Source organism: Lepidochelys kempii, chromosome 17 (genome assembly GCF_965140265.1).
Source record: "Lepidochelys kempii isolate rLepKem1 chromosome 17, rLepKem1.hap2, whole genome shotgun sequence".
Lineage (NCBI taxonomy): Eukaryota > Metazoa > Chordata > Testudines > Cheloniidae > Lepidochelys > Lepidochelys kempii.
This window is the reverse complement of record NC_133272.1, coordinates 2,971,349-2,997,482: the sequence shown is the minus strand read 5'-3', so window position 1 is coordinate 2,997,482 and position 26,134 is coordinate 2,971,349. Positions and strand designations below refer to the sequence as shown.

General features: G+C 56.4%; 1 protein-coding gene across 1 annotated transcript in view; it reads right to left on the bottom strand.

Annotated features, from left to right (window-relative positions):
* ABR (ABR activator of RhoGEF and GTPase) overlaps positions 1-23,843 on the bottom strand; it is a 103,474-nt gene extending 79,631 nt beyond the window's left edge. The window contains exon 1 of the mRNA XM_073315149.1: positions 22,432-23,843. Coding sequence (XP_073171250.1) covers positions 22,432-23,779 — 1,348 coding nt within the window. The 5' untranslated portion in view covers positions 23,780-23,843. The remainder of the gene's footprint in view (positions 1-22,431) is intronic.
* Positions 23,844-26,134: the final 2,291 nt, after the last annotated feature.

Below are 26,134 nucleotides of genomic sequence, written 5' to 3'. Positions count from 1 at the left end.
CAAGCCACATGTTCTGCCCTACCCAGTTCCTGGAGAGGCGGAAAAACTGGCTGTGCTGGTTTGGTGCAGCGGGAGCACAATGCGGCCCGCGGCAGATAGCTGCTGTTTGCTGTTGCCGGCTACAAGTTTGTCAACAGCACGAGAACCTCCCAACAGCTAATTGGCTGTCAGGGATCCCAGCTCTCCAGCGTCAGCTGCACTCGCCGCCCAGGGCAAAGAGCTGCCAATGGGTGTGCCAGCCTGTCACGGAGTGTGGGGGAGTCCAGGCCCTGCACCCCTCTTCCTGGGATCCACTGAGACTCTCAGCCAGCCAGTAAAACAGAAGGTTTATTGGACAACAGGAACACAGTCCACAACAGAGCTTGTGGGTACAACCAGGACCCCTCAGTCAAGTCCTTCTGGGGGAGCAGGGAGCTTAGACCCCAGCCCTGGGGTTCCCTGTGTTCCTCCACCCAGCCCCAAACTGAAACTAAACCCACCCAGCAGGTTCCCTGCTGCAGCCTCTGTTCACATTCCTGGGCAGAGGTGTCACCTCCCCCTCCCCCTCCTGGCTCAGGTGACAGGCTCTCAGGTCTCCCCTCCCCAGGGCACATTCCCAGGTCAACACTCCCCCCTCCCTGCTGAGTCACATCGTCACATCTCTCCCCCCTTCGAGACTGAACTGAGCGGGGTCACGCTGACCAGTGACCTGGGGAAGTTCGGGGCCCCCTCTCCGGGACAGCGCATCCGCTATCAGGTTGGCACTTCCCTTCACGTGGACCACGTCCATGTCGTAATCCTGCAGGAGCAGGCTCCATCTCAGGAGTTTGGCGTTGGCTCCTTTCATCTGGCGCAGCCAGGTCAGGGGAGAGTGGTCGGTGTAGACGGTGAAGTGTCGCCCGAAGAGATAGGGCTCTAGTTTCTTGAGGGCCCACACCATGGCCAGGCACTCCTTCTCGATGGCCACGTAGTGTTGCTCCCGGGGTAGCAACTTCTTGCTCAGGTACACGATGGGGTGTCTCTCCCCCTTTTCATCCTCCTGCATTAACACCGCCCCCAGTCCCGTGTCAGAGGCGTCGGTGAACACCACAAAGGGCTTGTCAAAGTCTGGGTTTGCCAGAACTGGGCCACTGACCAGAGCCTCCTTCAGCGCCCGGAAAGCCACCTGGCACTGCTCGGTCCAGACCACCTTGTCTGGCTTCCCCTTCTTGCATAGCTCAGTGATGGGGGTGGCTATGGCGCTAAAGTGGGGCACAAATCTTCGGTAGTATCCTGCCATCCCAATAAAGGCTTGGACCTGCTTTTTGGTGTGGGGAGCGGGCCAGTCTCTGATCACCTCCACCTTGGCTGGTTCCGGCTTTAGGCGGCCGCTCCCCACCCGATGGCCCAGGTAAGATACTTCCGCCATCCCCACCTTGCACTTCTCCGCTTTTACAGTCAGCCCAGCCCCCTGGAGTCGGTCCAGCACTTGTCTAACCTGGGACACGTGGTCCTCCCAGGTCTGGCTAAAGACACAGATGTCATCAATATACGCCACGGCAAAACTCTCCATCCCCCTCAGTAGCTGGTCCACCAGGCGCTGGAAGGTGGCCGGCGCTCCCTTGAGGCCGAAAGGCAGGGTCAGGAACTCATAGAGCCCCAGAGGGGTGATAAAGGCCGATTTCAGTCGGGCATCTGCATCCAGCGGCACTTGCCAGTAGCCCTTTGTAAGGTCCATGGTGGTAAGGTACCGAGCTCCTCCCAGCTTGTCTAGGAGCTCGTCCGGCCTGGGCATGGGGTAGGCATCAGATACAGTGATGGCATTGAGCTTCCGATAGTCCACACAGAACCGGACCGACCCGTCCTTTTTGGGGACCAGCACCACCGGCGAGGCCCAAGGGCTGGCCGATGGCTGGATCACCCCCAAAGCCAGCATGTCCCGGACCTCTCTTTCCAGGTCCTGAGCAGTTTTCCCTGTGACTCGGAAGGGGGAGCATCTTATCGGCGGGTGCGACCCTGTCTGCACCCGGTGGACAGTCAGATTAGTGCGTCCAGGCTGGTTGGAAAACAGCTGTCGGTACGGATGCAGCACCTCCCTGACCTCAGCTTGCTGGGCAGGGGTTAGCTGATCCGAGAGGGGAATTGTTTCCAGCGGGGAACCAGCTCTGGTCCCAGGGAATAGATCTACTAAAGGGTCATTTCCCTGCTCTTCCCACTGTCCACACACGGCCAACACCACATTCCCCCTGGCATAATATGGCTTCATCATATTCACATGGTACACCCGGCGGTGGTGCGCCCGGTTCGACAGCTCCACCACATAGTTTACCTCATTGAGCTGCTTGACGACCTTGAAAGGGCCCTCCCAGGCGGCCTGTAGTTTGTTCTTTCTCACTGGGATGAGAACCATCACCGGATCCCCGGTGGCGTAGGCACGGGCCTGTGCTGTGCGGTCATACCAGACCTTCTGCTTCCTCTGGGCTCTGGCCAGATTCTCCCTGGCCAGGCCCATGAGTTCAGCCAGTCTCTCTCGGAAGATCAGGACATACTCCACCACTGACTCTCCATCGGGAGTGGCCTTCCCCTCCCACTCGTCTCTCATCAGGTCCAGGGGGCCCCTCACCCTCCTTCCATATAGCAGTTCGAAAGGCGAAAATCCGGTCGACTCCTGGGGCACCTCCCTGTACGCGAACAGCAGGTGCGGTAAGTACTTGTCCCAATCCTGCGGGTGCTGGTCCATAAAGGTTTTCAGCATCATCTTTAGCGTCCCGTTAAACCTCTCCACCAGCCCATTGGACTGGGGGTGATAAGCTGAGGCCCAGTCGTGCCGGACCCCACATTTCTCCCACAAACACCGGAGCAGGGCCGACATGAAGTTGGAGCCTTGGTCTGTCAAGACTTCCTTGGGGAACCCCACTCGGCTGAAAATGGTCAGGAGCGCATCGGCCACGGTGTCTGCTTCAATGGAAGCTAAGGGCACTGCCTCGGGGTAGCGGGTGGCAAAATCTACCACCACCAGAATGTATTTCTTCCCCGACTGGGTCGTCCTGCTGAGAGGCCCCACGATGTCCATGGCCACCTTCTGGAAAGGCTCCTCTATGATGGGCAAAGGTCTCAAAGCTGCTTTCCCCTTGTCCCGGGCCTTCCCCACCCTCTGACAGGGGTCACAGGATCGGCAATACTGCCGGACCGTGGTAAAGACCCCGGGCCAGTAAAAGTTCTGTAGCAACCTCTGCCGGGTGCGCCGGATTCCCTGGTGCCCTGCGAAGGGGATGTCATGGGCCAGGTACAGTAGCTTGCGGCGATACTTCTGGGGGACCACCAGCTGCCTCCTGATCCCACAGGACTCTACTTCCCTTGTGGGAGCCCATTCTCGGTACAGGAACCCCTTCTCCCACAGGAACCTCTCCTGGCAGCCTCTCCTCATGGTCCGTCCCACACCAAGGTCGGCCAGGTCCCTGAGCTTCCGCAAGGAGGGATCTTTCCTCAACTCGGCCTGGAACTCAGCGGCTGGGGCAGGGACGGGGCCCGGTTCCCCCTCAGTGACCAGGTCTGAGGCCTCAGCCTCTCAGAGCCGGGCCCCTCGGCGCTCCCCCACCACCAGGGTAGGGTCCTGCGCCTCCGGTGTGATACCCTCCCCGAGGTCAGGGCACAGTGCCCCTCGCCGGCTCTGGCTACGCATCACAACCAGGGCGGTCTGGGGCTTGCTTGGCCAGTCCTCTAGGTCTCCCCCCATCAAAACTTCAGTGGGCAAATGGTGGTGTACCCCCACATCCTTGGGGCCCTCCTTGGCCCCCCATTTCAGGTGTACCCTTGCCACGGGCACCTTAAATGGGGTCCCGCCCACCCCTGTCAGGGTCAGGTAGGTGTTGGGCACCACCCGATCTGGGGCCACCACCTCAGGCCGGGCCAGCGTCACCTCCGCGCCCGTATCCCAGTATCCATTGACCTTCCTCCCATCCACCTCCAGGGGAACAAGGCACTCTCTCCGGAGGGACAGCCCCGCGCCCACCCTGTAAACCGAGCACCCTGAGTCCAGAGCCTCCAGCCCTCTGGCGGAGTTGGCCTGGGGTACTCTTCCCTCCTGAGCAGGTGGTAAACTGGCAGCCCCCCTTTTCTGGGTTGTCTGCCCCTCGTCCAGCTGGGTCCCTACCCAGTTAACCCTGGGTAGGTTGGGTCTGCTCAGTCTGTCCCTGAGCCCGGGGCACTGGGACCGTACGTGGCCTCTCTGGCCACAGTGATAGCAGCTCAGGTCACGTTGGTCCCCTCGAGCAGGTCGGAGGGTCCCGACGCCAGGCGTTCCCCTTGGGAGGGGGTTCTCCCTATTTCCCCGCTGGGAGGCCCCCTGGTGACTCTCTCTCTGCATCGGGGGGGGCCTGTTCTTTTGGGACTCCTCCCGGCTACCCCCTGACCGACTGTTCACAAACTCGTCGGCCAGCTGCCCAGCGTGCTGGGGGTTCTCGAGCTTTTTGTCCACCAACCACAGCCTCAGGTCGGAAGGGCACTGATCATACAGTTGCTCCAGTACGATTAGGTCAAGCAGGTCCTCTTTAGCTCGGGCCCCAGCTGTCCACTTGCGGGCACATCCCTGCATCCGGTTGACCAGTTGTAGGTAGGTGACCTCAGGCGTTTTACGCCGACTCCGGAACCTTCTCCGGTACATCTCGGGGGTCAGCCCAAACTCACGGAGCAGGGCCTGTTTGAACAGTTCATAGTCCCCTGTCTCCGGCCCTGTCATCCGGCTGTACACCTCCACGGCTTTGGGGTCCAGTAAGGGGGTGAGAAACTGGAGCCTGTCTGCAGGGTCAACCCTGTGCATCTTGCAGGCATTCTCAAAGGCCGTCAGGAAGCTATCTATGTCCGCCCCCTCCTTCCGCTGGGCCAGGAAGCACTTATCAAAGTTCCTTGCCGTCCTGGGTCCCCCCTCACTCACCGCAGCCGGGGCCCCACTGCTCCTCAGCCTGGCCAGCTCCAGTTCATGCTGTCTTTGTTTCTCCTTCTCCTGACGCTCCCTCTCCTTCTCCTCCTGCTCATGTTGACGTTGTTTCTCCTCATGTTGACGTTGTTTCTCATGATCCTCCAGCTCCCTCATTTTCATCTCCCTCTCCCATTCCAGCCGCCTCCGCTCCAGGGATGGGGAGCTCCGCCGGGAGGATCCCCTGCTGGCTGCCGGGGTCAGGGTGCCCTCGGTATTCACTGGGCTTCCCCCAACCCCTCCCCCAGGCATAGGTAGGAAGGGTCTCGGGATGTCCTCGGCAGCAGTCTGACCCCTCCCAGCCCGGTCAGGCCCCAGGGCCCATGCTGCGTCCGCCGGGCGGCTTCCCTCAGGGACAGGGATCGGGTCATCCAAGCGATCCCTCTCCTCCAGCTGGGCAATCAGCTGTTCCTTGGTGGACCTCCCGATGCGCAGCCCCCTCTGCCTGCACAGCTCCACCAGGTCGCTCTTAAGGCGTTTAGCGTACATCTCCCTGCTGGCCACTCGCAGGCCGGGCAGCTTCCCACGGTTTCCAGGAAAAGCCCTTAGTGTGCCAGTCCTTCTTGAGGTCACCACCTCTTTGCCAGGGTCGAGCTGCAGACTCCTCCGCCCCTGGGACCGCTCGCTGCAATCCCCCGGGGGACCCTGTTACTGCAAAAGTCCTTCTCTCTGGTCACACATTACCAGGGGTTAACCGCCCCCCGAAACCGTCTCTCTCTGAATCTTCAGCACGCCTGGTCCCTGTCAATTCCCCTTCGTTTTACTGTTCCCCAGTCACTTACTGCAGGAAGCGCCGTTCACGGGATGCAGTACATCCCACCGCTGCCACCAGTTGTCACGGAGTGTGGGGGAGTCCAGGCCCTGCACCCCTCTTCCTGGGATCCACTGAGACTCTCAGCCAGCCAGTAAAACAGAAGGTTTATTGGACAACAGGAACACAGTCCACAACAGAGCTTGTGGGTACAACCAGGACCCCTCAGTCAAGTCCTTCTGGGGGAGCAGGGAGCTTAGACCCCAGCCCTGGGGTTCCCTGTGTTCCTCCACCCAGCCCCAAACTGAAACTAACCCCCCCCAGCAGGTTCCCTGCTGCAGCCTCTGTTCACATTCCTGGGCAGAGGTGTCACCTCCCCCTCCCCCTCCTGGCTCAGGTGACAGGTTCTCAGGTCTCCCATCCCCAGGGCACATTCCCAGGTCAACACTCCCCCCTCCCTGCTGCGTCACATCGTCACACAGCCCTTGCCCAGCGACGTCCCCAGGGTTTCAGCTCGCGGCTGCAGGGCCCGGAAGCAGGCAGGGGCTGGCCAGGTCCCCTAGGCATTACCGAGCAGGCAAAGGGCCCGGCTGGACTCATGTGCACCTGCTTCACCGGCTCAGCAGCCTTCACGGATGGAACTTCCTTCCAGGAAGGGCTCTCGGGAGGCACTAGTCCTCCCTGAGCCTGGGGAGCAACCAGGTTACAAGAAACCAGCCAACCGGTCCTCGAGGAATAGTGCCACAGGAACGGGGCACTGCCGGCCACCCAGCGCCCCGGGCTTCCTCCCCAGGTCCCTGCAGCCCGCCCAGCCGTCCGCTCGCCCGCCAGGGTTCTGTGGGGCGGTCTACTGCGCATAGCTCTGCCTGACAGCTGCCAAGCAGCCAGGGCGGAAAGTGGGCCGGGAGGGGCCGGTACCACGTACCGGTAAGAACCTGCCCCGGCCCATAACCAGCCCACAGTAAACCGCTGCCGCGGCAGTGATTGAACGTCCCTGCCCCTTTTGCCTCCCCCGTCGGCGGCCCTGCCGGTAGGGTCCGTCCCGGCAGGGCCGCCGACAGGGCCGGCGAAAGGGGCAGGGACATTAAAGCGCGGCCGGAGCACCGCTTTCAGGATGGGCCTTTGCCGCCGTGGCACTTTAATGTTGCTGCAGCCTCCGTCGGCGGGGCCGCGGCAAAGGGCCCTGCAGCACTTTAACATTCCTGCCCCTTTTGGCCCCCCCAGCCGCCGATGGGCGGGGGGGGCAAAGGGAGCAGCTGCCCGGGGGCCAGCGATTTAAAAGAGCAGCGGCGTCCGGAGCCCCGAGCCCTTTAAATCAACACGGGAGCCCTGGGTGGCGCAGGCCAGCCGGACTGGAAGGGCTGGCTGGGGGATGCTGACCCCCCAGCCCCGCCCCTTCCACCCAAGGCCCCGCCCCTTCCAGGGGCCAGAGCTGCCCCAGCCCGTACTGGTAAGTGGCCTCAGTTACTTTCACCCCTGCAAGCAGCCCAGAGCGGGAAGGACAGCCGCATCCCACAAACCACCCCTGGATCAGCAGAGAAACCAGAGCAGGAGCAAGCCGCGGAGACTCAGCTAGCCTGTGACTCCCGAAGGGGCCCTTGCGAGGCATGGCTGAGGCTCACACACACACACTTGCTGCCCGTGCTGTCCCCATCCTGGGGCTCCACTGGCTCCAAGCCTCTTCTCCTGTGCTTAATTCCCATGGACATTGCTGCTGGATAGCGGGGTGCCACCAGCCCCCCTCCAAACTCACCCATCTAGACTATCCCCATCCCAAAGGGCACGGTGCACAACAGAACGCACCATTAGCCTGTCTGTCTCTCTAAGGCTTTGGCAAGTCATGGCAGCCCCCCGGGAAATCCTGTGTGCCGGTGAGCTTCCATCACAGCCTCGCCAAGTGCCAGGCCCCTGGGAAAGACCTCTAGCGCTCGCATACAGAGGGGTGCCCTTCTGTCCAGGACGGTTCCCCGACCCGGTGGGGAAGCAATGGCGGGGCAGAACTCAGAGGCAGCTCCGGTTGGGAACGGGGTGACAGCAGCAGACCCAGGGCTCAGCCCCGCACACCAGGACACTGGATTTCCGAAAGGCGCGGCGCTGCACTGATGGAGTCACACCCTGGTGCCGCTGGGCAGTGACACGCTAGCCAACAGGTTTAGTTTAGTATCCATTTGTCATGTGATGTTATGATCAATCAATATGTTATGTGTCAGTAGACAGGATACTGGGCTGGACGGACCTTTGGTCTGACCCACTATGGCCATTCTTATGACATATATTCATTGTATGTTAATCAGAGTTGATTTGCAGGTTTATCAAAGTATAAGGTTGATCAGTATTTAGACGAATTATGTAGTAAGCATGAGCAGGATAAGCTGAAATGCAAGAAACTGTGGGCTGAGGCCTGTAAAACTTTAGCTTAGCTATTTTAGGCCTTGGAGACAAGAAGTGATGGCGTAAATTCATGAGGGCCAATGCACTCTAGCACCATCTCGGAGGATGTGAGGATGTCTGTGGGTATAACTGGCACATTGTATTGATCTTTGGGAATTGTGTATGCTGTGATATTTATAACTTTGTTGGTAACTTTAATAAAACTACTAAAAGATCGATACTCTTGTCATTGTGTGTGTTACTTGCCTGTGCTTTCATGTGTTCCTGTGAACTCTAGATCCAGAACAGAGGTGACTCTGTTGAACCAGAGACTGTAGACGCCAGAGCCAAACCCACTGAAGCAGGATTAACATTAAATAGAATAAAAGGCTACAACACGCTCACACGGATCTGTATCCCTGCAATGCCCTCCCGTTCGATAAACCCCCGCGACACTGAAGTGGAAGCCTGGAAGGGGCTGTGAGGAGGACTCTGACAGGCTCAGTGGTTACGGGAAAGGGGGCCAGATAAGTAGCAGGGAGAGAAGAGTGCCCAGGACAGCTGCACGTGGTCACCAGGGGAGATGAGACACCCCCCCACTTGGATTTTTCCTACCCCGCTGCCTGAGCAATGGCGGAACTGAAGAAAACAGCAGTACTTGCCTGAGCCCTGCCCACAGGCCAGGTCACAGTGAGAGGCCACAGCACAGCATCACGAGGCACCATCCATGGAACAACATGCTCATCTCCACACAACGACTGTCCCGCTCCTGTGCTTGGATCAACTAACAAAGCTGGCATTGAGGTCTCGTCAACAGGCTTCTGAGTTAACGATCCCCTGGCCCCCGCAACACACGGAAGCAGTTCACACCTCCCGCAGGGTTGTTTTCAGTGGGCTGCAGGCTCAGATGAAGACTTCCTACCCAGCCCTAAGATCTGGAGACTACTGACTGAAAGGAGGGTTCCGAGACAGCAGCTACGAGGGACAGCCCTATGGTTGCCAAATTACTGCAAGCCAGCCGCATGTAAATTGTGGTTGGTTACTACAGGGGTACTGGAAGATATGAGTTACCAGTAGTGATCCATTGCTTAAGTTTGGGGGAGGGAAACAATAGGAAAATACACTGATACTTTGCAATCTTGACTAGTTTGTTAAATGAAGGGTGGGAGTTCTTGCCTTTTGGATACGAGTCTCAGATTTAACTTGCCCATGTAAAGAAACCCCCAAAACTGAACACAAAGATTAGGAACCGATTCCCATTGCCTGCTTTCAATAAGAATAGCTAGCAAGTCTTAAGAAGAAAAGGAGGACTTGTGGCACCTTAGAGACTAACCAATTTATTAGAGCATAAGCTTTCGTGAGCTACAGCTCTGAGCTGTAGCTCATGAAAGCTTATGCTCTAATAAATTGGTTAGTCTCTAAGGTGCCACAAGTCCTCCTTTTCTTTTTGCGAATACAGACTAACACGGCTGTTACTCTGAAACCTAGCAAGTCTTAGAATAACAGAAAACTTGGCATCTACAGCGACCCCTAACAGCCCAGCATCCACCTTTGCCTCCCACATTGCGATGTCCTGAGGATTTCTGGCACTCTGTGTGTTTAAACTCCACGAGAGCCACCAGGCACTGCTGCTCCCTGATTTGCACATGCAAATGATTCTGGTTAGCAAACTGCGACCTGAGGAGATTAGGGTGGTTAAAACTAGACCCAGCGGATGCGACAGAGATTCTTACACTCCTGCTGAAGTGTCACCCTGAGCCACATCTGCACACGGCCTCACACCCTGCATGAACTTGAGATCACCCTCCATATGGTAATTGCTACTCTCCGATTGCCACACAGCTGGCTTTGGGGGCTGAGAGAACACTCCCGTGGGGCATTCCACCCCACTGAGCCTGACTGACAGCAGAAGGGGACAGTCTCCCCATATAGTGACCCTGACGAGAAGCCCCAAGTGAACGGGTTCCCCTCCCACAAGTGAGGAGTGTTCACCCATCACCACTGCTGAAAGTGGGAAGTCTATTGATGTAAGCTGGGACCGTATAGATCATTGTTGCAACCAAGTTCCTGTAGTGGCACCAAATCTTGTATAAAGGGGGTCCAAGAAGGTGTCTAAGACCAGGTGATGGTTGGCTGGTTCGGATGATGCTGTCTGTTTGCATGTGTCATTTTTGTATTTCAAGATATAAGTATTGGCTCTAGACTGTCTGTAGTTCAAACTTGTGCTCTGCTTCTGGGGGACACCCCAGACAAGTTGGTGTCAGCTCTGCCTAGCCTGCTGGACGGCCCATTAAGGACCATCAGCTATAACATTGACCCACTGAGAGAAGGCAGACGTGCCTGGGGACTCAGCAAGGCATGCAAGGACCTGCCTATGGACAGAACTCTGAGGTGTTTCCAGGCCTTGTGATGGGCAGCTGGTCTCTGAGACAAAGAAAGCAGAGACCACACAGCAAGAGACTATAAAAAGCTGCTGCAGCTCCTCCATCTTGTCTTCAGTCCTGCTTCATACCTCTGGAGGGACTTTGCTACAAACGGAAGCTCTACACAAAGGACTGACAGACCCATCCCAGCTGGGGATGTTCTCCAGAGACTTGATTTGAACCTGCCGTTTATTCCATCACTGCTAAAAGCCTAAACCAAGAATTTTGCCATTACTGTATGTCAGTGATTCCATTTCACCAATTCTAGCTCTCATTGATATCTTTTTCCTCTTACAAATAAACCTTTTGATTTTAGATTCTAAAGGATTGGCAACAGCGTGATTTGTGGGTAAGATCTGTTTGTATATTGACCTGGGTCTGGGGCTTAGTCCTTTGGGATGGAGAGAACCATTTTTCTTTTACTGGGGTATTGGTTTTCATAACCATTCGTCCCCATAACGAGTGGCCCTGGTGGTGATACTGGGAAACTGGAGTTCCCTGGAAACAAGGGAATTGCTTGTGTGACTTGTGGTTAGCCAGTGGGGTAAAACCAAAGTCCTCTCTGGCTGGCTGGTTTGGTTTGCCTTTGAGGTGGAAAAACCCCAGCCTTGGGATGTAACTGCCCTGCTTTAAGCAATTTGTCCTGAATTGGCACTCTCAGTTGGATCCTGCCAGGACCCGCATTGTTACGGGGGGGCTGTGCTCTGGTAGAGCAGCGGGACACCTGGCACAGTATGGAGCAGACCAGGCCCTCCAGCCCTGCTGGGAGCAGCATCGCTGTCCAAGCCGAGGGCTGGAAGATAAAATGGCCGGTGTAGCCCAGGAGGAGCCTTATGACAGGATGAGGGGTAGAGAGGCGACAAATGAGTGATGGTCTAGGGAAGGATCTTGCTAGGCGAGAACCCAGAACCCTCAGCTCTGCTGGGATGCACGTTGCAAACGAAGGGAAATTCTGCTTCCCTTCAGTGATCAGGCAAGCGGTTCTCATGCACGCTATGGGACCACCGACCCTCCCCTTCACAGCCCTGCTGCTGCTTTGTGCTGGGGGCATTATGGGGCAACGGCTGCCTTCCACCCCAGCACCCAGTGCTGGCTGTTGTCGGAGGGAGGACACCAGTCTAGCGGGGCTGTCGGCCTGGTCAGTGACACCAGCCTGCGCGCGGGGCCCTCAGGGTGGCACATACGTTCTGCGGCACCAAAGCAGAGCCCACGGCCGACGTCGCTGCTTAGTGTTTATTAGAGGACGACTCTGCTGTGGGGGCCAAGAACCGCCAGCTGAAGTCACTCAGCCAAGCCCCCTGGAGCTTGGCCCACCAAATAACCAAGAGCACTGGTTTTCAGCAAAGGCGGCTGCTGCCCCAGCCCCATGAGGAGGATGCTAGGCAACCTCAGTCCCACAGCATCAGGAGTGGAAATCAAGTCAAAGCGATGGAGCTCCCTTCCTCAGACACCAGCACAAACTCGGCACAGGAATCGCAGAGCACCGACCCTGCAGCAGAACAGGAAGGGACAGAGGGCAACCACTGCACCGCGGCAAGGCCCTCTCACCCTCCAACAGCTTTCTGTGGTTTGCAGCCAAGTGGCATTTTCCGTGCTGACACCTGACTGGGCAGGCGGCTATTTATACCCCTTTAATCCCCACTAAATTACCTGGAGTCCAAGTCAGCGTTAGCTCGGTCAATGGAGGGAGACAGCTCTGTTTCTGCAGCCCCTGGCCTCTGATCAGGGGTGTGACGTTGCACTCCATAAGGCTTTATAGAAATATGCTTATGAATGTATATATGACATAACTGGAATAAGTTTTATGCTACATATGCCATGTAACATATCTATGCAAAGGTTATGCTCTACTGAATATATTCATCCTATTTGTATGCATGTGTCATTGTTGTATTCGAAGTTATGAATATTGGCTGTATACTTGTTTGATTTTAAATAGTCTTAGTAAGGCATTTGGTCAGTTTCTTTAGAAAGGAATTTGCAAGTTAAGTGCCCAATCAAGAAGCACTTAACGGACAATGGATCTTGGAAGGCTCCAATCTACATAAGAAGTTTACATGAGGACGTTCAAGGTAGCATGTGAACCATGGCTGCTACCTGTAAGTTTTGAGTCATGCATGGACATGTGACTTGCCCTTGTGACTCCAAAACTCCATCCTGTAGCTGGAATTCTACACAGGAGGAGGGAGGGGTATCCATCCACAAAAGAAAAACCCCTGGAAGACACCTCCATTTTGTCTTCAGTTGGCTCAAGAGATAGCATCTCCACCCCAAAGGATACCTGAAAGAAACTGGAACAAAGGACAGTAACCACAGGGGGTGTGAGTGATTGCTGGACCCAGACTAGAAGGAGACTAGTCTGTAAAAGGAAGCTTACTGGAACACCTCTTGACGGTGAGGTTTTATCTGTATTCAGTTTTTCTTACTGTATTAGGCATAGATTTGCGTGTTTTATTTTATTTTGTTTGGTAATTCACTTTGTTCTGTCTGCTATTACTTGGAACCACTTAAATCCTACTTTCTGTATTTAATAAAATCACTTTTTACTTATTAATTAACCCAGAGTATGTAATAATACTGGGGGGGGGGCCGGGCCAAACAGCTGTGCATATCTCTCTATCAGTGTTATACAGGGCGAACAATTTATGAGTTTACCCTGTATAAAGCTTAAAGGTAAAACGGATTTATTTGGAGTTTGGATCCCACTGGGAGCTGGGCATCTGAGTGTTAGAGACAGGAACACTTCTTAAGCTGCTTTCATTTAAGCTTGCTGTTTGTGGGACATGGTTCAGACCTGGGTCTGTGTTTGTGACTAGCAAGCATGTCTGGCACATCCAGGCAGGGTGCTGGAGTCTCAAGCTGGCAGGGAAAGCAGGGGTAGAAGTAATCTTGGCATATCAGTTGGCAGCCCAAAGGGGGTTTATGTGATCCAACCCGTCACAGGGGGCCAGGCCCATTGGGTGGCATTTGTCCATTCAGAACTGAGAACCATCAACTCACCATACAACCTACTCACAACTGCCAACCCAGGATCGACTGGAACTGGGCACTTGACAACAGCCAGCTCCCTATTTCATTACTGATCCCCCAACCCGCGCAGTCCCCCACCCAGATCTCTCCTTACCACGCAGCCCGCAACAGCCAGAGACACCCTAGCCAACTCCTTCAACCAGAGGAGCCATCAGGAAAGCTGGGGAGGTGGGCTAGTGTCGCGGCTGAATCCCCTCCTTGCAGCTTTGAGTGAGTGCGTTACTCGTCCCTGAAAAAAATGTTAATTCCATGGACATCTTTGATCGCCAAGTGCTTCGTGAGCTGGGCAAGCACAGCCACTGAAATGCAGCCACCTCAGGGCGACAGCTGAACCGCACACAGCATTCTGCACAACAGGGATGAGAGGGCACATTATGGCCAAGGAGCCTCGGAAAAAAACCCTAGGGCCCTGGGATTTCCAGTGTCTGCCCACAGCAGACAGGCCCTGGGTGTTGTAATCCTGCTGGAGGAAGAGAGGGAAATTTCACAACTCGGGTTAAACAATGGAACGCGTGGGCTGGGACGTGCTGCCTTCCTTTGGAAGCCTGGGTTGTCACAAGCTCTCAGACACACACACACACGGACCTGACAGCCCAAGCCTAACAGTGCAGGCCTGGCCAAAGCTGATATGTGCAATGCCAAGCAACAAAGGAATTGCCTCGTTCCCTGCATGATGCTCACACCCCAATGAGCAATACAGACACTGTTCCACACAGCCAGGCTCTGGAAATGGGGCAAACTAGGGGAAGCCAGAGGAAGTTACATCCCTCCATCAAAAGGGGAACAAGGACACCCAGAGCTACCACTTTCCAAGCAGACTATAACTTCTGCCATCTGTTCTACTCTACACAGGGTCCTAAACTGCCCTCGTCAGGTAGTTTCTGAGCACCTCTCAGTCATGCATTAAATGGCGTCACGTGACTGACATCTGTCCGATGTGGATGATTTCCTTTCTTCTTCTCCCCAGGGAGAGAGCTGTGTGAGCGGCGGAGCAGCTTGTTCCTCCCCTCCCGGTACGGCCCCCCTGCTCTGGGTTTGTGTCAGAGAAGGCCGGTGGGAGCAGGGCCCCTGGGGAGGTTTGGGGTGGCTCTGAGTTCCTGGGGGGTTGTTCTGCGGTCTGGGACCGGCCCCGCAGGACGCTCTGTTTGCTGCCCAGCTGGGCTCTGCCCAGGTGGTAGAAAGTTCCAAAGGACCGAGGAGTTATGGACCTCGGTGCCCAGCCCGGAGCCATAGGCCCTTCTAGATACGCTGAGCCCAGGCCGCTGAGAGCGCCTCGAAGATCGGGCCCGATACCCCTTGACTCTCTTCTATGGGAGGCCAGCGCAGAGAGCAGGGGACGGGCCCGGGTGCTGCTGAGAAGAGCACCATCACACCATCCCAGAACACGGCTCTGCCATTGCCCCCAGGAGCCCTTTATCCCTGACACACATGCCCCAGCCTGGCTGTGGGAAAGAGACAGGGGCTAAGATGCAGCCACTGCAAGATGGCAATCACTGGCCTGGAGCACCTGGCCCGGACGGCCGTTCCAGCCTAGAACAGCAGAGTCTGATGCGGTCTTCAGCGGAGAAATGCCCCAGAGCCTATTTCTGCAGCAACACAAAGCAGCTCCAATAGCCAGCATTTGTTTCCTTGACATAGAAGCTGCTTGCACACAGGGACACTTCTGCTCAGAGCTTTCCCCCCACCCATGCGTCTAGTCTTCACCCTCTCTGGAGGGGAGGACAGCAGGAGCCCCTGGCCCCGCTGAACCCCTTTACCGCTGGCCTCCAGCAGCCTCCTACCCCACACTGGCAGATTGGAGGGGAGAGCCACACTAGCAAGTTCTCTGTAACACTCCCATCACAGGTTTCAGAGTGAGCAGCCGTGTTAGTCTGTATTCGCAAAAAGAAAAGGAGGACTTGTGGCACCTTCAAGACTAACCAATTTATTTGGGCATAAGCTTTCGTGAGCGACAGCTCACTTCGTCGCAGGGTTTGCTCAGAGAAATACCACCTGCTCTGCTGTGGTTTCCACCTTTCTGTTCCCAGGGCCTCCTGGTTTCCGAGCAGGCATGAAGCCGTTTCAAAGGCCCCAGAGGGGGTTGAGACCGAGAGTGTGGTTTTGTTCTTTCCTGGAAGTGCTTTAATTAAAACACTACAGCTGTCTGTGTCCTCCATGGAGACAGCTACAACAGCATTAAAGGGGGAACTGTCCACAAGCTTAGACTCAGAGAGGCTTCTTCCGAACCAGAAGGCAAATCCCATTCACAGTCAGGAGGTGTACATATCATAGCCTGGAGTGAGAATCCCTCAGGCTCCCAGCAGCTCTCCACCCAAGGATCTCAGTGTGTTTCACAAACATTCCTACCACTCTGAGGTAGGTATCATCCCTATCTTACAGGTGGGGAAACCGAGGCAACTCGCCCAAGGCCAGACTGCTAGTCAGTGGCAGAACTGGGGGGAAAAGCCACAAAACGTCAATTCCATGAGACTCATCCTTCCCTGGGTCCTTCTGCTGTGTGAGGTACTCAGGAGATACACAGAAGCCCTTTTGTGTATTTAAGATTTTGTGAACTGGATTTTCTGGCCCTCCTTTTACTGAGGCCACGGGGAACTTTGCAAGGACGGGCACACCCAGGGGAGGACAATCAGGGGGCAAAGGGTAGCTTGGCATAGGGAATATGCAGAGAGCATTTCCTGATATTCAGCCAGAGTGACATCTAGGAGGCTGTGGAACTGGTCACGCAATCACAGACATGAAGGTCGCTATCTTAAAACAAAAAAACTTCAAATCCAGACTCCAGCGAGAAACTGCTGAATTGGAATTCATTTGCAAATTGGATACTATTAATTTAGGCTTAAATAGAGACTGGGAGTGGCTAAGTCATTATGCAAGGTAGCCTGTTTCCTCTTGTTTTTTCCTCCCCCCCCCCCCCCCCCCCAGATGTTCTGGTTTAACTTGGATTTAAACTTGGAGAGTGGTCAGTTTGGATGAGCTATTACCAGCAGGAGAGTGAGTTTGTGTGTGTATGGGGGTGGGGGGGGGGGTGTGAGAGAACCTGGATTTGTGCAGGAAATGGCCCACCTTGATTATCATGCACATTGTAGGGAGAATGGTCACTTTGGATGGGCTATCACCAGCAGGAGAGTGAATTTGTGTGGGGGGGTGGAGGGTGAGAAAACCTGGATTTGTGCTGGAAATGGCCCAACCTGATGATCACTTTAGATAAGCTATTACCAGCAGGACAGTGGGGTGGGAGGAGGTATTGTTTCATATTCTCTGTGTGTATATAAAGTCTGCTGCAGTTTCCACGGTATGCATCCGATGAAGTGAGCTGTAGCTCACGAAAGCTCATGCTCAAATAAATTGGTTAGTCTCTAAGGTGCCACAAGTCCTCCTTTTCTTTTTGCGAATACAGACTAACACGGCTGTTACTCTGAAACCTGTCCCGCTAAAGGTAGACGCCCCATTGCTCGGGCTGTTCAAACTGGCCCAAGCCCTGCTCAAGGTCCTGGGACTGGTGCTCAGAAAGCAGGGGAGCAGGAGTAGGGACAACTGGTACTTGGATTCTAATGATTACTTTGTAGGGCTACTTGCAGCCCACACATGCTGCATGCAGCACTGGGCCCCAGAAAACATGGCACACAACACACGGAGCTCTCCAGCTGCATCGAGGAAGGGAGGGTTGTGGAGACTCACAACGAACCTGGGCGCCCGAGTACATTAGCAAAGGGAGCTGCATGGCGCCTGTTCACTGTCTCGCCGCACCCTCTGCAGAACTAGACGCGCTCCCAGGCTCAGCAGGGCTCCGATGCGGGCCGACTTCGCTGCGGTCAGCGGGAGCTCGGGTTGGAGTTTTCGAGGTGCTGACCAACCCGGCGCAGTCCTGCCCCAGGCTACCAGGCAGCCACGTGACCCAAAGGCGGAGCGTTTCCATTACAGAAACTGGCGCTGTAGCTAGACCCAGGGCTGCGGGTTCAGCTTACCGCTTGGCCTGCTGTAACTGGATATTCTGGCCAGCACCATCTTGGATTACTATTGCCATGGCCCCCACCCCCAGCCTCTCCAGAGCAGGGGTATGCGCTGCGGAGGGATTTTGTTTCAAGAACAGAAATGTTCAGAAGCCTGTGGCTCGTGCATCGCAGCATCCCCCGACGAGAGACGGTACCCGAGACACGCACCCCACCGGCAGCAAACCTAGCCAACAGCCGTGCCTGCTGCCGCACCTCTAGCTTGGTGGCAGAGTTGCCCAAAAGGGGCTAAGAGCAGAGAAACACTAGAGACACCACTCCGAGATCACTGTGTGCGCAGGGCCGTTCCACAATGCCTCACCCAATGCACGGCGCGGCGAGAGGGGACAGCCGTCTGCAGCGGTCCCTCCTCTCTGGCCCTCAATCTCCTTTTACCTGGTGTAACTCCACTGGCATCGGCGGCGTCATTCTCGAGTGACACCCGAGGGGGGTCTGGGGCCCTCTGCAGTCAGCATCTCCTACTGCCCTGAGTACGTCTCATGAGACCAGGCAGCCCAGATGTGTTGGCAAAGTGCCAGCCTGGAGAGGACAGTCATCACTCCAGGGGCTCTCTCAATGGGGTCACCAACTCATAGGCATTGCACTGAGCCTCTCACACCCACTGCATAAAGCTTGTTTCCCCATTTCTATTGATCAGCCCTCCCCTCACCCCAGCCTTCCAGGAGACTGCCTCTGCCAGCCAATCAGATGATAGGACAGGGAAGCACGTAATAATCCCGTTCTCCCATAGCTAAGCCGCAGGGCATTTGCCTCACTTTGCATCTGGTTCTGTTAGAGGGTGCCCCTATAGCAGATGGAGGCGAGGTCTTCCCAAAGCAGAGGAAACCCCAGCAGCGGTCAGGCTCCCGAAGCGGGTCCCTGGCAGATTGACCGCAGCAGCACTGCCATTCCCCGCATGCCACTCGTCTCCACCGAGGGCAGGGCGAGAGCCCACACCCTCCGCTGCACCCAGACCGCCTGTCGGCTGCACAATGCAAGGCACCAGAATCAGCTGTGAAGGCAGCTGTTTATTTCACAGCACTGATGGGTAGAGGAGAAAGAGAGAGGTGAGGGAGGGTAAAGATGAAGGCCAGCCTGGCTCCTTGTTCTAACCATCTGTTTGCTGACACCAGGATCTTGTCAGTCAGCATGGTCAGAGCTGACACGTGTGTTACCCAAGATGCTGTGTGGATCATATGATGGTCACACGCATTTCACCCAAGCAATAGCTGGGAACAGAGACGTTTTACAGACATCCTCATTTAAATTAGTTTGTGATTAATCCGATTTCAGCAAAACCTTTCATTTCCTCCACTAGCCTCCATCAGGACAATATATGCCAAAGCTTCTTCCATTGTTTGCAGTGTTGTTCTAGCCAGGCTGGTCCCAGGAGAGGAGACCCAAGGGGAGTGAAGTCAGAGCTTTCATTGAACCAGCTCCTTGTGGTGGAAGGGAGACGTTTCCGAGCTTCACAGAGCAATTCCTCAGGTCTGGGAAGCTCAAAAGCTTGGACCTTCCACACAGAATCAGGGAGCCAGAAGAGACCACAAGGGTCATCTCCTCTAACAGGAGTCAGTCCAGTAAAAGACAGGAGCTCCCGCGCTTAGCTCCTCTCAAAGCTTCTTCCAGCAGACTCCTCTCTTCCCAGCCAGGCGGCACTCCAGAACTGATCTGCGACACAGGGATGTATTGCCATGAAGTCGTACTAGCAGGATGGCTGCAGATTTACTGTGCTCAGATCCACTCAGCACTGATATTAAAGTAGAGCCGCATTAAGCTCAGAGCTTCGCATTAAAATAACGAGGGCTGCCAAGCCAGGGCTACTATTAACGAAGCAACAAATCATCCCAATTGGCTCATTGGTGAGAGAATGAAGCAACATCAGTGTCTGGAATACTCCGTGCATGTGACAAGACAAAGAGACATGACAGAGGTCTCTAAAGAAGAATGATACACTATCAGGGTTGGAAGGGAACTCAGGAGGCCATCTAGTCCAACCCCCTGCTCAAAGCAGGACCAATCCCCAACTAAATCATCCCACCCAGGGCTTTGTCAAGCCTGACCTTAAAAACCTCTAAGGAAGGAGATTCTACCACCTCCCTAGGTAACGCATTCCAGTGCTTCACCACCCTCCTAGTGAAAAAGTTTTTCCTAATATCCAACCTAAACCTCCCCCACTGCAACTTGAGACCATTACTCCTCGTTCTGTCATCTGCTACCACTGAGAACAGTCTAGAGCCATCCTCTTTGGAACCCCCTTTCAGGTAGTTGAAAGCAGCTATCAAATCCACCCCTCATTCTTCTCTTTCATAGACTAAACATCCCCAGTTCCCTCAGCCTCTCCTCATAAGTCACGTGTTCCAGTCCCATAATCATTTTTGTTGCCCTCCGCTGGACTCTTTCCAATTTTTCCACATCCTTCTTGTAGTGTGGGGTCCAAAACTGGACACAGCACTCCAGATGAGGCCTCTGGGCAGCACAGAAGTGAAGCAGCTGTAAGTGAAAAGGGGATCTAGACACCCAGCTTTATTGTACTCTCAGCTTCTGCTTTTAAATGTCACCCTCTCTCGACTGCATGTGTTGCCGTCAACACACAGGCTGGCCCGCTGGGTGTGACAAAGGGAACGGCTGATGCAGGAAGGAAACATTCAGGCCAAATCTGGACCAAGCGAATCATCATCATCTGACATCTCTACGGTTCCTTTCAATCGAAGGGCTTTGCAAATCATATGCACAGAGGAAACCGTTCACACATAGCTCTAATGCAACCACATCTAAGGTGAAAGGCAGCAATTCGCTGCTCAACTGGAGGAAGAGGAGATGTTTTAGCTAAGGATACTGTGACAAACATCTTCCTTTACAAAAAACAGTGCCATGAGATCTGTAACTGAGCAGACAGGGCCTTGGGCTTTCAAGGTCTTGCCTGAAAGAACCACACACAAGGAGAGAGGAAACCCAGTTTAGCTCACATGGAAAAAGGAAGAGCTGGGCTGGATTCGACACTGCGAACCCAGGACTATGCCATGGAACCCCAATGGACCAGCCTTGATTTGAGGAAATTCCCTTTGAGGAAATCCAAGTAGGCTTTGGTGCCTCCATTGCACAGTCCCCCAGTAGTTTGAAAGTCTGAGGACCCAAGGCACAGACCAAACACCCACTTAAGGGGTTTTCCAACACACAGGCCAGGTGTCAAGCCGCTGATCAGCCCATCAAAAACTTACAAGGAGCTAATCACAACCGGGAGAAGAGCCCAAGGATTCAGTGCAGCACTGATAGGACCCTTGCACACACACCCTCTCCTAGCATGCAGCCTCTCAGCTAGGGACACTCCAGTCCAGCCCTTCTACATGGGGGCCGCAGAGGCATTCTCCAAAGGCGAGGGAGGCTCCAGGCTGGAGGCAGAAGGGGAGGGATGTGGAAGACACAAGCCATTAAAAGCCGCAGTCTGTTAATGAAAGTAGATGGTTGCAGAGCTTTGGGAGCAAACACCACCTGGCAGACAGCTCATGCATTGGAGGCCAGCCTGGCCTTTTGCTTCCTTAGTAGAATGCAGTAAACTAGATGAGGTTTATTTCAAGCAATAGTAACACACCTTGCCCATGCAAGAGCTCTAGGCACCCTGACAATCTTACCACAGCACACTACACCCAGAAGCATTGAAAAACAAACACTCCAACAGGAACAAATTAATTCAGTGCAGCCAGACAATGAATCAGCAACAAAAAGGTGAGTAAATTAGTAAATTATGTTCTTTTAACTGTCCCAGTCATGCTAACGCAGGATTAAAGCACACTGACAGGCACAGTGAGAACTTCAAGGCATCTGGAATGACAGACCTTGCAAAGAAATAGGGCAACATGACACAGAATAGCTATTAGCCAATTGCATCTTTAACACCGTAAGACGTCTCGTAGGATCATCTCCGTTAGACTTGCAAACTAACATTCTGACAAACCACTAGGAGACACACAAGCTCAGCATTAATATCTGCCACTTGTCACGCTAATGTGGAGCACGGCCACCCCACAGCGTCTCTTCACTGGTTAAAAGCTGTCTTGGTCACACCTCTCACAGTCACCGCCAGGCTCAAAGGGTCCTTCCGCACCCAGTTACCACATTCCTCTACGATAAAGTGCTCAGTAACAGAAGTGACCTTTGAACACGGAGCTCATCCCCTAAGCTGTGAGCCTGCGTATCGGGCGGAGTCCCAGCACTCACAGGCCAGGAACATGACTCCCCAAGGAGTATTTATCCCCATCGTTGCCAGTGCCACACAGACTAGCCCCAGACAGAGTGCCAAGGAATTAACATCACCTGTGGCCAAAGCAGCCCCTTTCTGAGCAGGGCACTGATCCAGTGGAGTGGAAGGATATTAGACTATAAATAATGCACACTCAGGTGATCTAATAATGGAGATTTTGGAAAACTCCCAGAGCCATCTCTGCAGCTTTGGGGCATCTCTGGCAGGTAACACAGGGCCTGCACCGAATGGCCGTTTGGGGCAATTCCCCTAGCAGTTTTAGGAGATGCTGAGACCAGAGCCAATCATGCTGACCAACACTGCCTCCCTCGACTCCCCATATGTCCTCTCTTGTCTTGCACTCGGATTGTGAGCTGTCTGGCCCAGGGACCATCTTTTTGCTCTGTCTGTACAGCGCCTGGCACAACAGGCCTGGTCCAGGACTAGGGCTCCTAGGTGCTATGGTAACACAAATCCTTTCTCCCCACCACAACCTGCCCCAGTGCGACACAACCCCCCACAGCCCAGGCAGCCCACCCCCTCCACCCCGCCAGCAATGCCTGTGACTTGCACTCCCATACCAACCACAGGAGCAAGGTGGCCCAGCCTGCACCCCCTTCACCAGGGAGACACAGGCCAGGGGTGGCACGGACAGGGAGGGGGGCCACGCAGAGGAAGGGGCGCCACCCGCCTACCTCCTGAGGAGCCGTCCTCGTGGTCGGAGCTGTTGTAGCTGCAGTCGCTGCCTCTCTCCGGGGAGCTGCAGCTGGAGGAGTCCCTGCCAGGCACATCCAAGTGTCGCTTGCGTCTCCAGGGCAGTGGGTGCTGCTCTTCGTGCTGCACGGGGGAGCTGCGCCCATTCGTCCCATTCAGCGAGTCCAGATCCCGGCTGCGCTTGGGCCACCTGCCCCGTAAGGCGGGCAGCCAGTGGTGGGGTCTGTCCAGCTCCTCCCCAGACCCCCGGGGTAGGATCCTGACGCCTAAGAAGATGGGGTTCAGGAGGAACTTCTCACTCAGGTCCACCTCCTCATCATCGTGGTCAGCGCTGCCCTCCCCGGGGCCAGGCATGTTCTTGGCGTAGGGCTGCCGGCCGCGGACCTCCCTTAAGATGGGCATAGGGCCTCTATGGGCCTCACCAGAGGAAGGAGGATGCTGAGCAGGGGGCTCACTGCCATGGGCCTCGCCAGCGATGGGGACCGGGCGCTCACTGCCATGGGGCTCACCGCCATGGGGGCGCCCAGTACGGGGCTCACTGCCATGGGCCTGGGAAGGGATGGGGAGGGGGGGCTCACTGCCATGGGCCTCCCTGGGGACGGGGATGGGGGGCTCGCTGCCATGGCTCTCCCAGGGGACGGGGATGGGGGGCTCGCTGCCATGGCCCTCCCTGGGGACGGGCATGGGGGGCTCGCTGCCATGGCCCTCCCTGGGGACGGGCATGGGGGGCTCGCTGCCATGGCCCTCCCTGGGGACGGGCATGGGGGGCTCGCTGCCATGGCCCTCCCTGGGGACGGGCATGGGGGGCTCGCTGCCATGGCCCTCCCTGGGGACGGGCATGGGGGGCTCGCTGCCATGGGTCTGGCCAGGCGGGTGCCCAGCTGGAGCATCGCTGCCCTGCTCAGTGGCCAGGCCATCTGGCCCCCCCTCGGTGCTCCTGCCCACAGGGTGCTCATGCCTGGGGGGCTGCCGCCTGCCCTGCCTCCGGGCCCGCGGGGCTGCCTCGTGCTGCTGCAGCTGGTGCTGGATGGCTGCGGCCAAGCTGTGCCCCGCTGCGCCCCTCTTGCCAGGGGGCATGTCCGGGAGGGGGGCGGGCTCCTGTGCCTGCCCCTTCGGGGAGGGGGCCGGGGGCTCCCGGGCCAGCGCCGCCTCCAGGTAAATGACTTTGAACTTCTCCTCGGCCAGCGCCTGCTGCAGCAGCCTCAGGTTCCCCCGGCAGCGCTCCAGCTCCAGCTCCATGTCCCGCACCGAGCCCAGCTGCATGCGGGGCGCCGGCTCCCCAGGGAACTCGGCCTGCCAGTGCCGCGCGAACTCCGCCGGCTCCCACATGCTGCCCGCGCAGCAGCCCCGAGCCCCCGGGGATGGGCGGCGGGGCTGGGTGCGCGCGGGGAGCGATCCGATGCCCCCGGGGATGGGCGGCGGGGCTGGGTGCGCGCGGGGAGCGATCCGATGCCCCCGGGGATGGGCGGCGGGGCTGGGTGCGCGCGGGGAGCGATCCGATGCCCCGGGGATGGGCGGCGGGGCTGGGTGCGCGCGGGGATCGGAAAGTTTCTCTCTCTCCCCCGGCAGCTTCCGCTCCGGAGTCCTGCTGGGGCCCTGACGTCGCGCCCCGGCCCGGCCCCTCTCCCACACAGACCCGCCTCCCCCTGGCCGAGCAGGCGGGGCCCGCGGGGAGCGCCCCGCCCGGCGCAGGAGGCGGCTCCTGGGGCGGAGAGGAGCCGGGCCCTGCGGAGGGCGCCCCTGGCCGGAGCGGAGCCGGGCTTTGCCGGGGGAAGCGGCCGCAGCGTGGGGTGCCAGGCCTCCAGCTTGGCTGCTGGGCTGGGGGCGCCGGGGAGGGCTGCAGCATCAGGTGTCAGGTCCCTTTTGCAGATGGGGAAACTGAGGCACAGAGCAGCTAAGTGACTTGCCCGTGGTCACCCAGCAGACCTGTGCCAGGTCTCCTGGGTCCCCTCGTTATCCGTCCATTAGGCCACTCTGCCGGAAACGGCCAGGAGCTATTAACCGGCGCCCTGCCCAGGGAGAGGCTGTGTGGATGCTAAGCCAGGAGCGCACTGGGGCCCAGTTCTGATGCCCCAACACGCGTTGATTGCGATGGGTCTGCCATGGAGCACAGGCAGCAGAGTCTGGCTCCAAGCCACCACGGTGCAGGGAACTGTCTGCAGATCCTTTGGCTGTAACCTTGTGGGCCAGTGGAGAACCCAGAGCAGAGTTCGCACCTGGTGTTTGTTTCCCCTCCCTTCCAGCCCTGCTGTCGGGACTTTGCTTCTCCAAACGTAGGAACATTCAAAGCGGTGTCACTCTTTAACCTGACGCCAGTTACCCAAACGGCGAGGGGAACGGTGGAAGGCACTTGGACTGTCACCCCGGTATCTGGGCGCTGCATGCGCTGTCATGGATCTCTGCTCAGAGCCCCCCGGCAGGCAGGGCTCTGCGACACTAACTCACTTGTCCAAGGTCACACAGGAAGTCTGTGGTGGATCAGAGAGCTGGGGGCTCACGGGCCCAGCCTGGTAACCTGACCACACACCACTCCGCTGGAGTAGGCAATGAAAGAGCCTCATGATCTTTTATGTTTGGCACCTTCCAATACCCCCGCTGTCTTGCTTGTACCCCCTGGCGGCACTGTATCCAACCCAGGGAGAAGCCCCCCAGGGCAGGAGTTCCATGCATGCCTATGGTTCTGCAAAAGCAATAAGCTCAGCTGGCCCTGGGCACCAATCAATCCCTCCCCCAGCCCATCCTAACGGTTGGAGAATAACCTCCATTCTCATCGTCCAAGATCAAGCAACTGTTTGGCACAAAAGACGAGTTTTGCACCACACCCTGAAGGCTGGCTAGCCCACAGATTCCCAGAGCAGGGGTAATGGTACTGGACAGCTGCAGTCAGGGTCTGTGCTGTATGTCTTGGAAGCGGCATTTTCCACTGGCTTAATTGCCCGCTACCAGAGCCACTGTTTGTAAAGCATTGTTGTGACGACGCGGGACTGTTCTTAATGTTTCCTCTGAATAGTGTGGGGGTGCCTCAGTTTCCCCTAGGCAGTTCTTAAGTGTCTAGGGGGTGGGATAAGGGTGTATGATTGTTGCAGAGCCCTAGAGGGCAGGTGTGTGCAGGGGTCTGGACACAGAGAGTGGCCGACACCCTGTTTCCTGGCCATTGATGGCCTGGCCCTTCCCAGCTGCAAGGTGAGAGCTAAAGGGTTGGAGAACAAAGGAATTCGGTGACCTCCTGGCCCGGGAAAGGGACAAAGCCCAGAGGAGGAGGGGCTGGAGGGAGTTTCAGTTTGGGGCTGGCTGGGGACATGGAGTGAAGTGCAGACGTGGTTGTCTGGCTCACTGCCCCCCAAAATGGACCCAGCTGAGGGGTCCTGTTCTCTGCACCTACAAGCTCTGTTTTAGACCATGTTCCTGTCATCTAATAAACCTCTGTTTTACTGGCTGGCTGAGAGTCACGTCTGACTGCGGAGTTGGGGTGCAGGACCCTCTGACTCCCCCAAGACCCCGCCTGGGAGGACTCGCTGTGGAAAGTGCACGGAGGGGCAGAGGACGCTGAATGCTTCGAGGCCAGACCCAGGAAGGTGGAAGCTGTGTGAGCTGTGTGTCCTGCAGACAGGCTGCTCACAGAAAGGAGACTTCCCCAGAGTCCTGCCTGGCTTCGTAGGGAGCAGTTCCAGAGCATCACCCGGG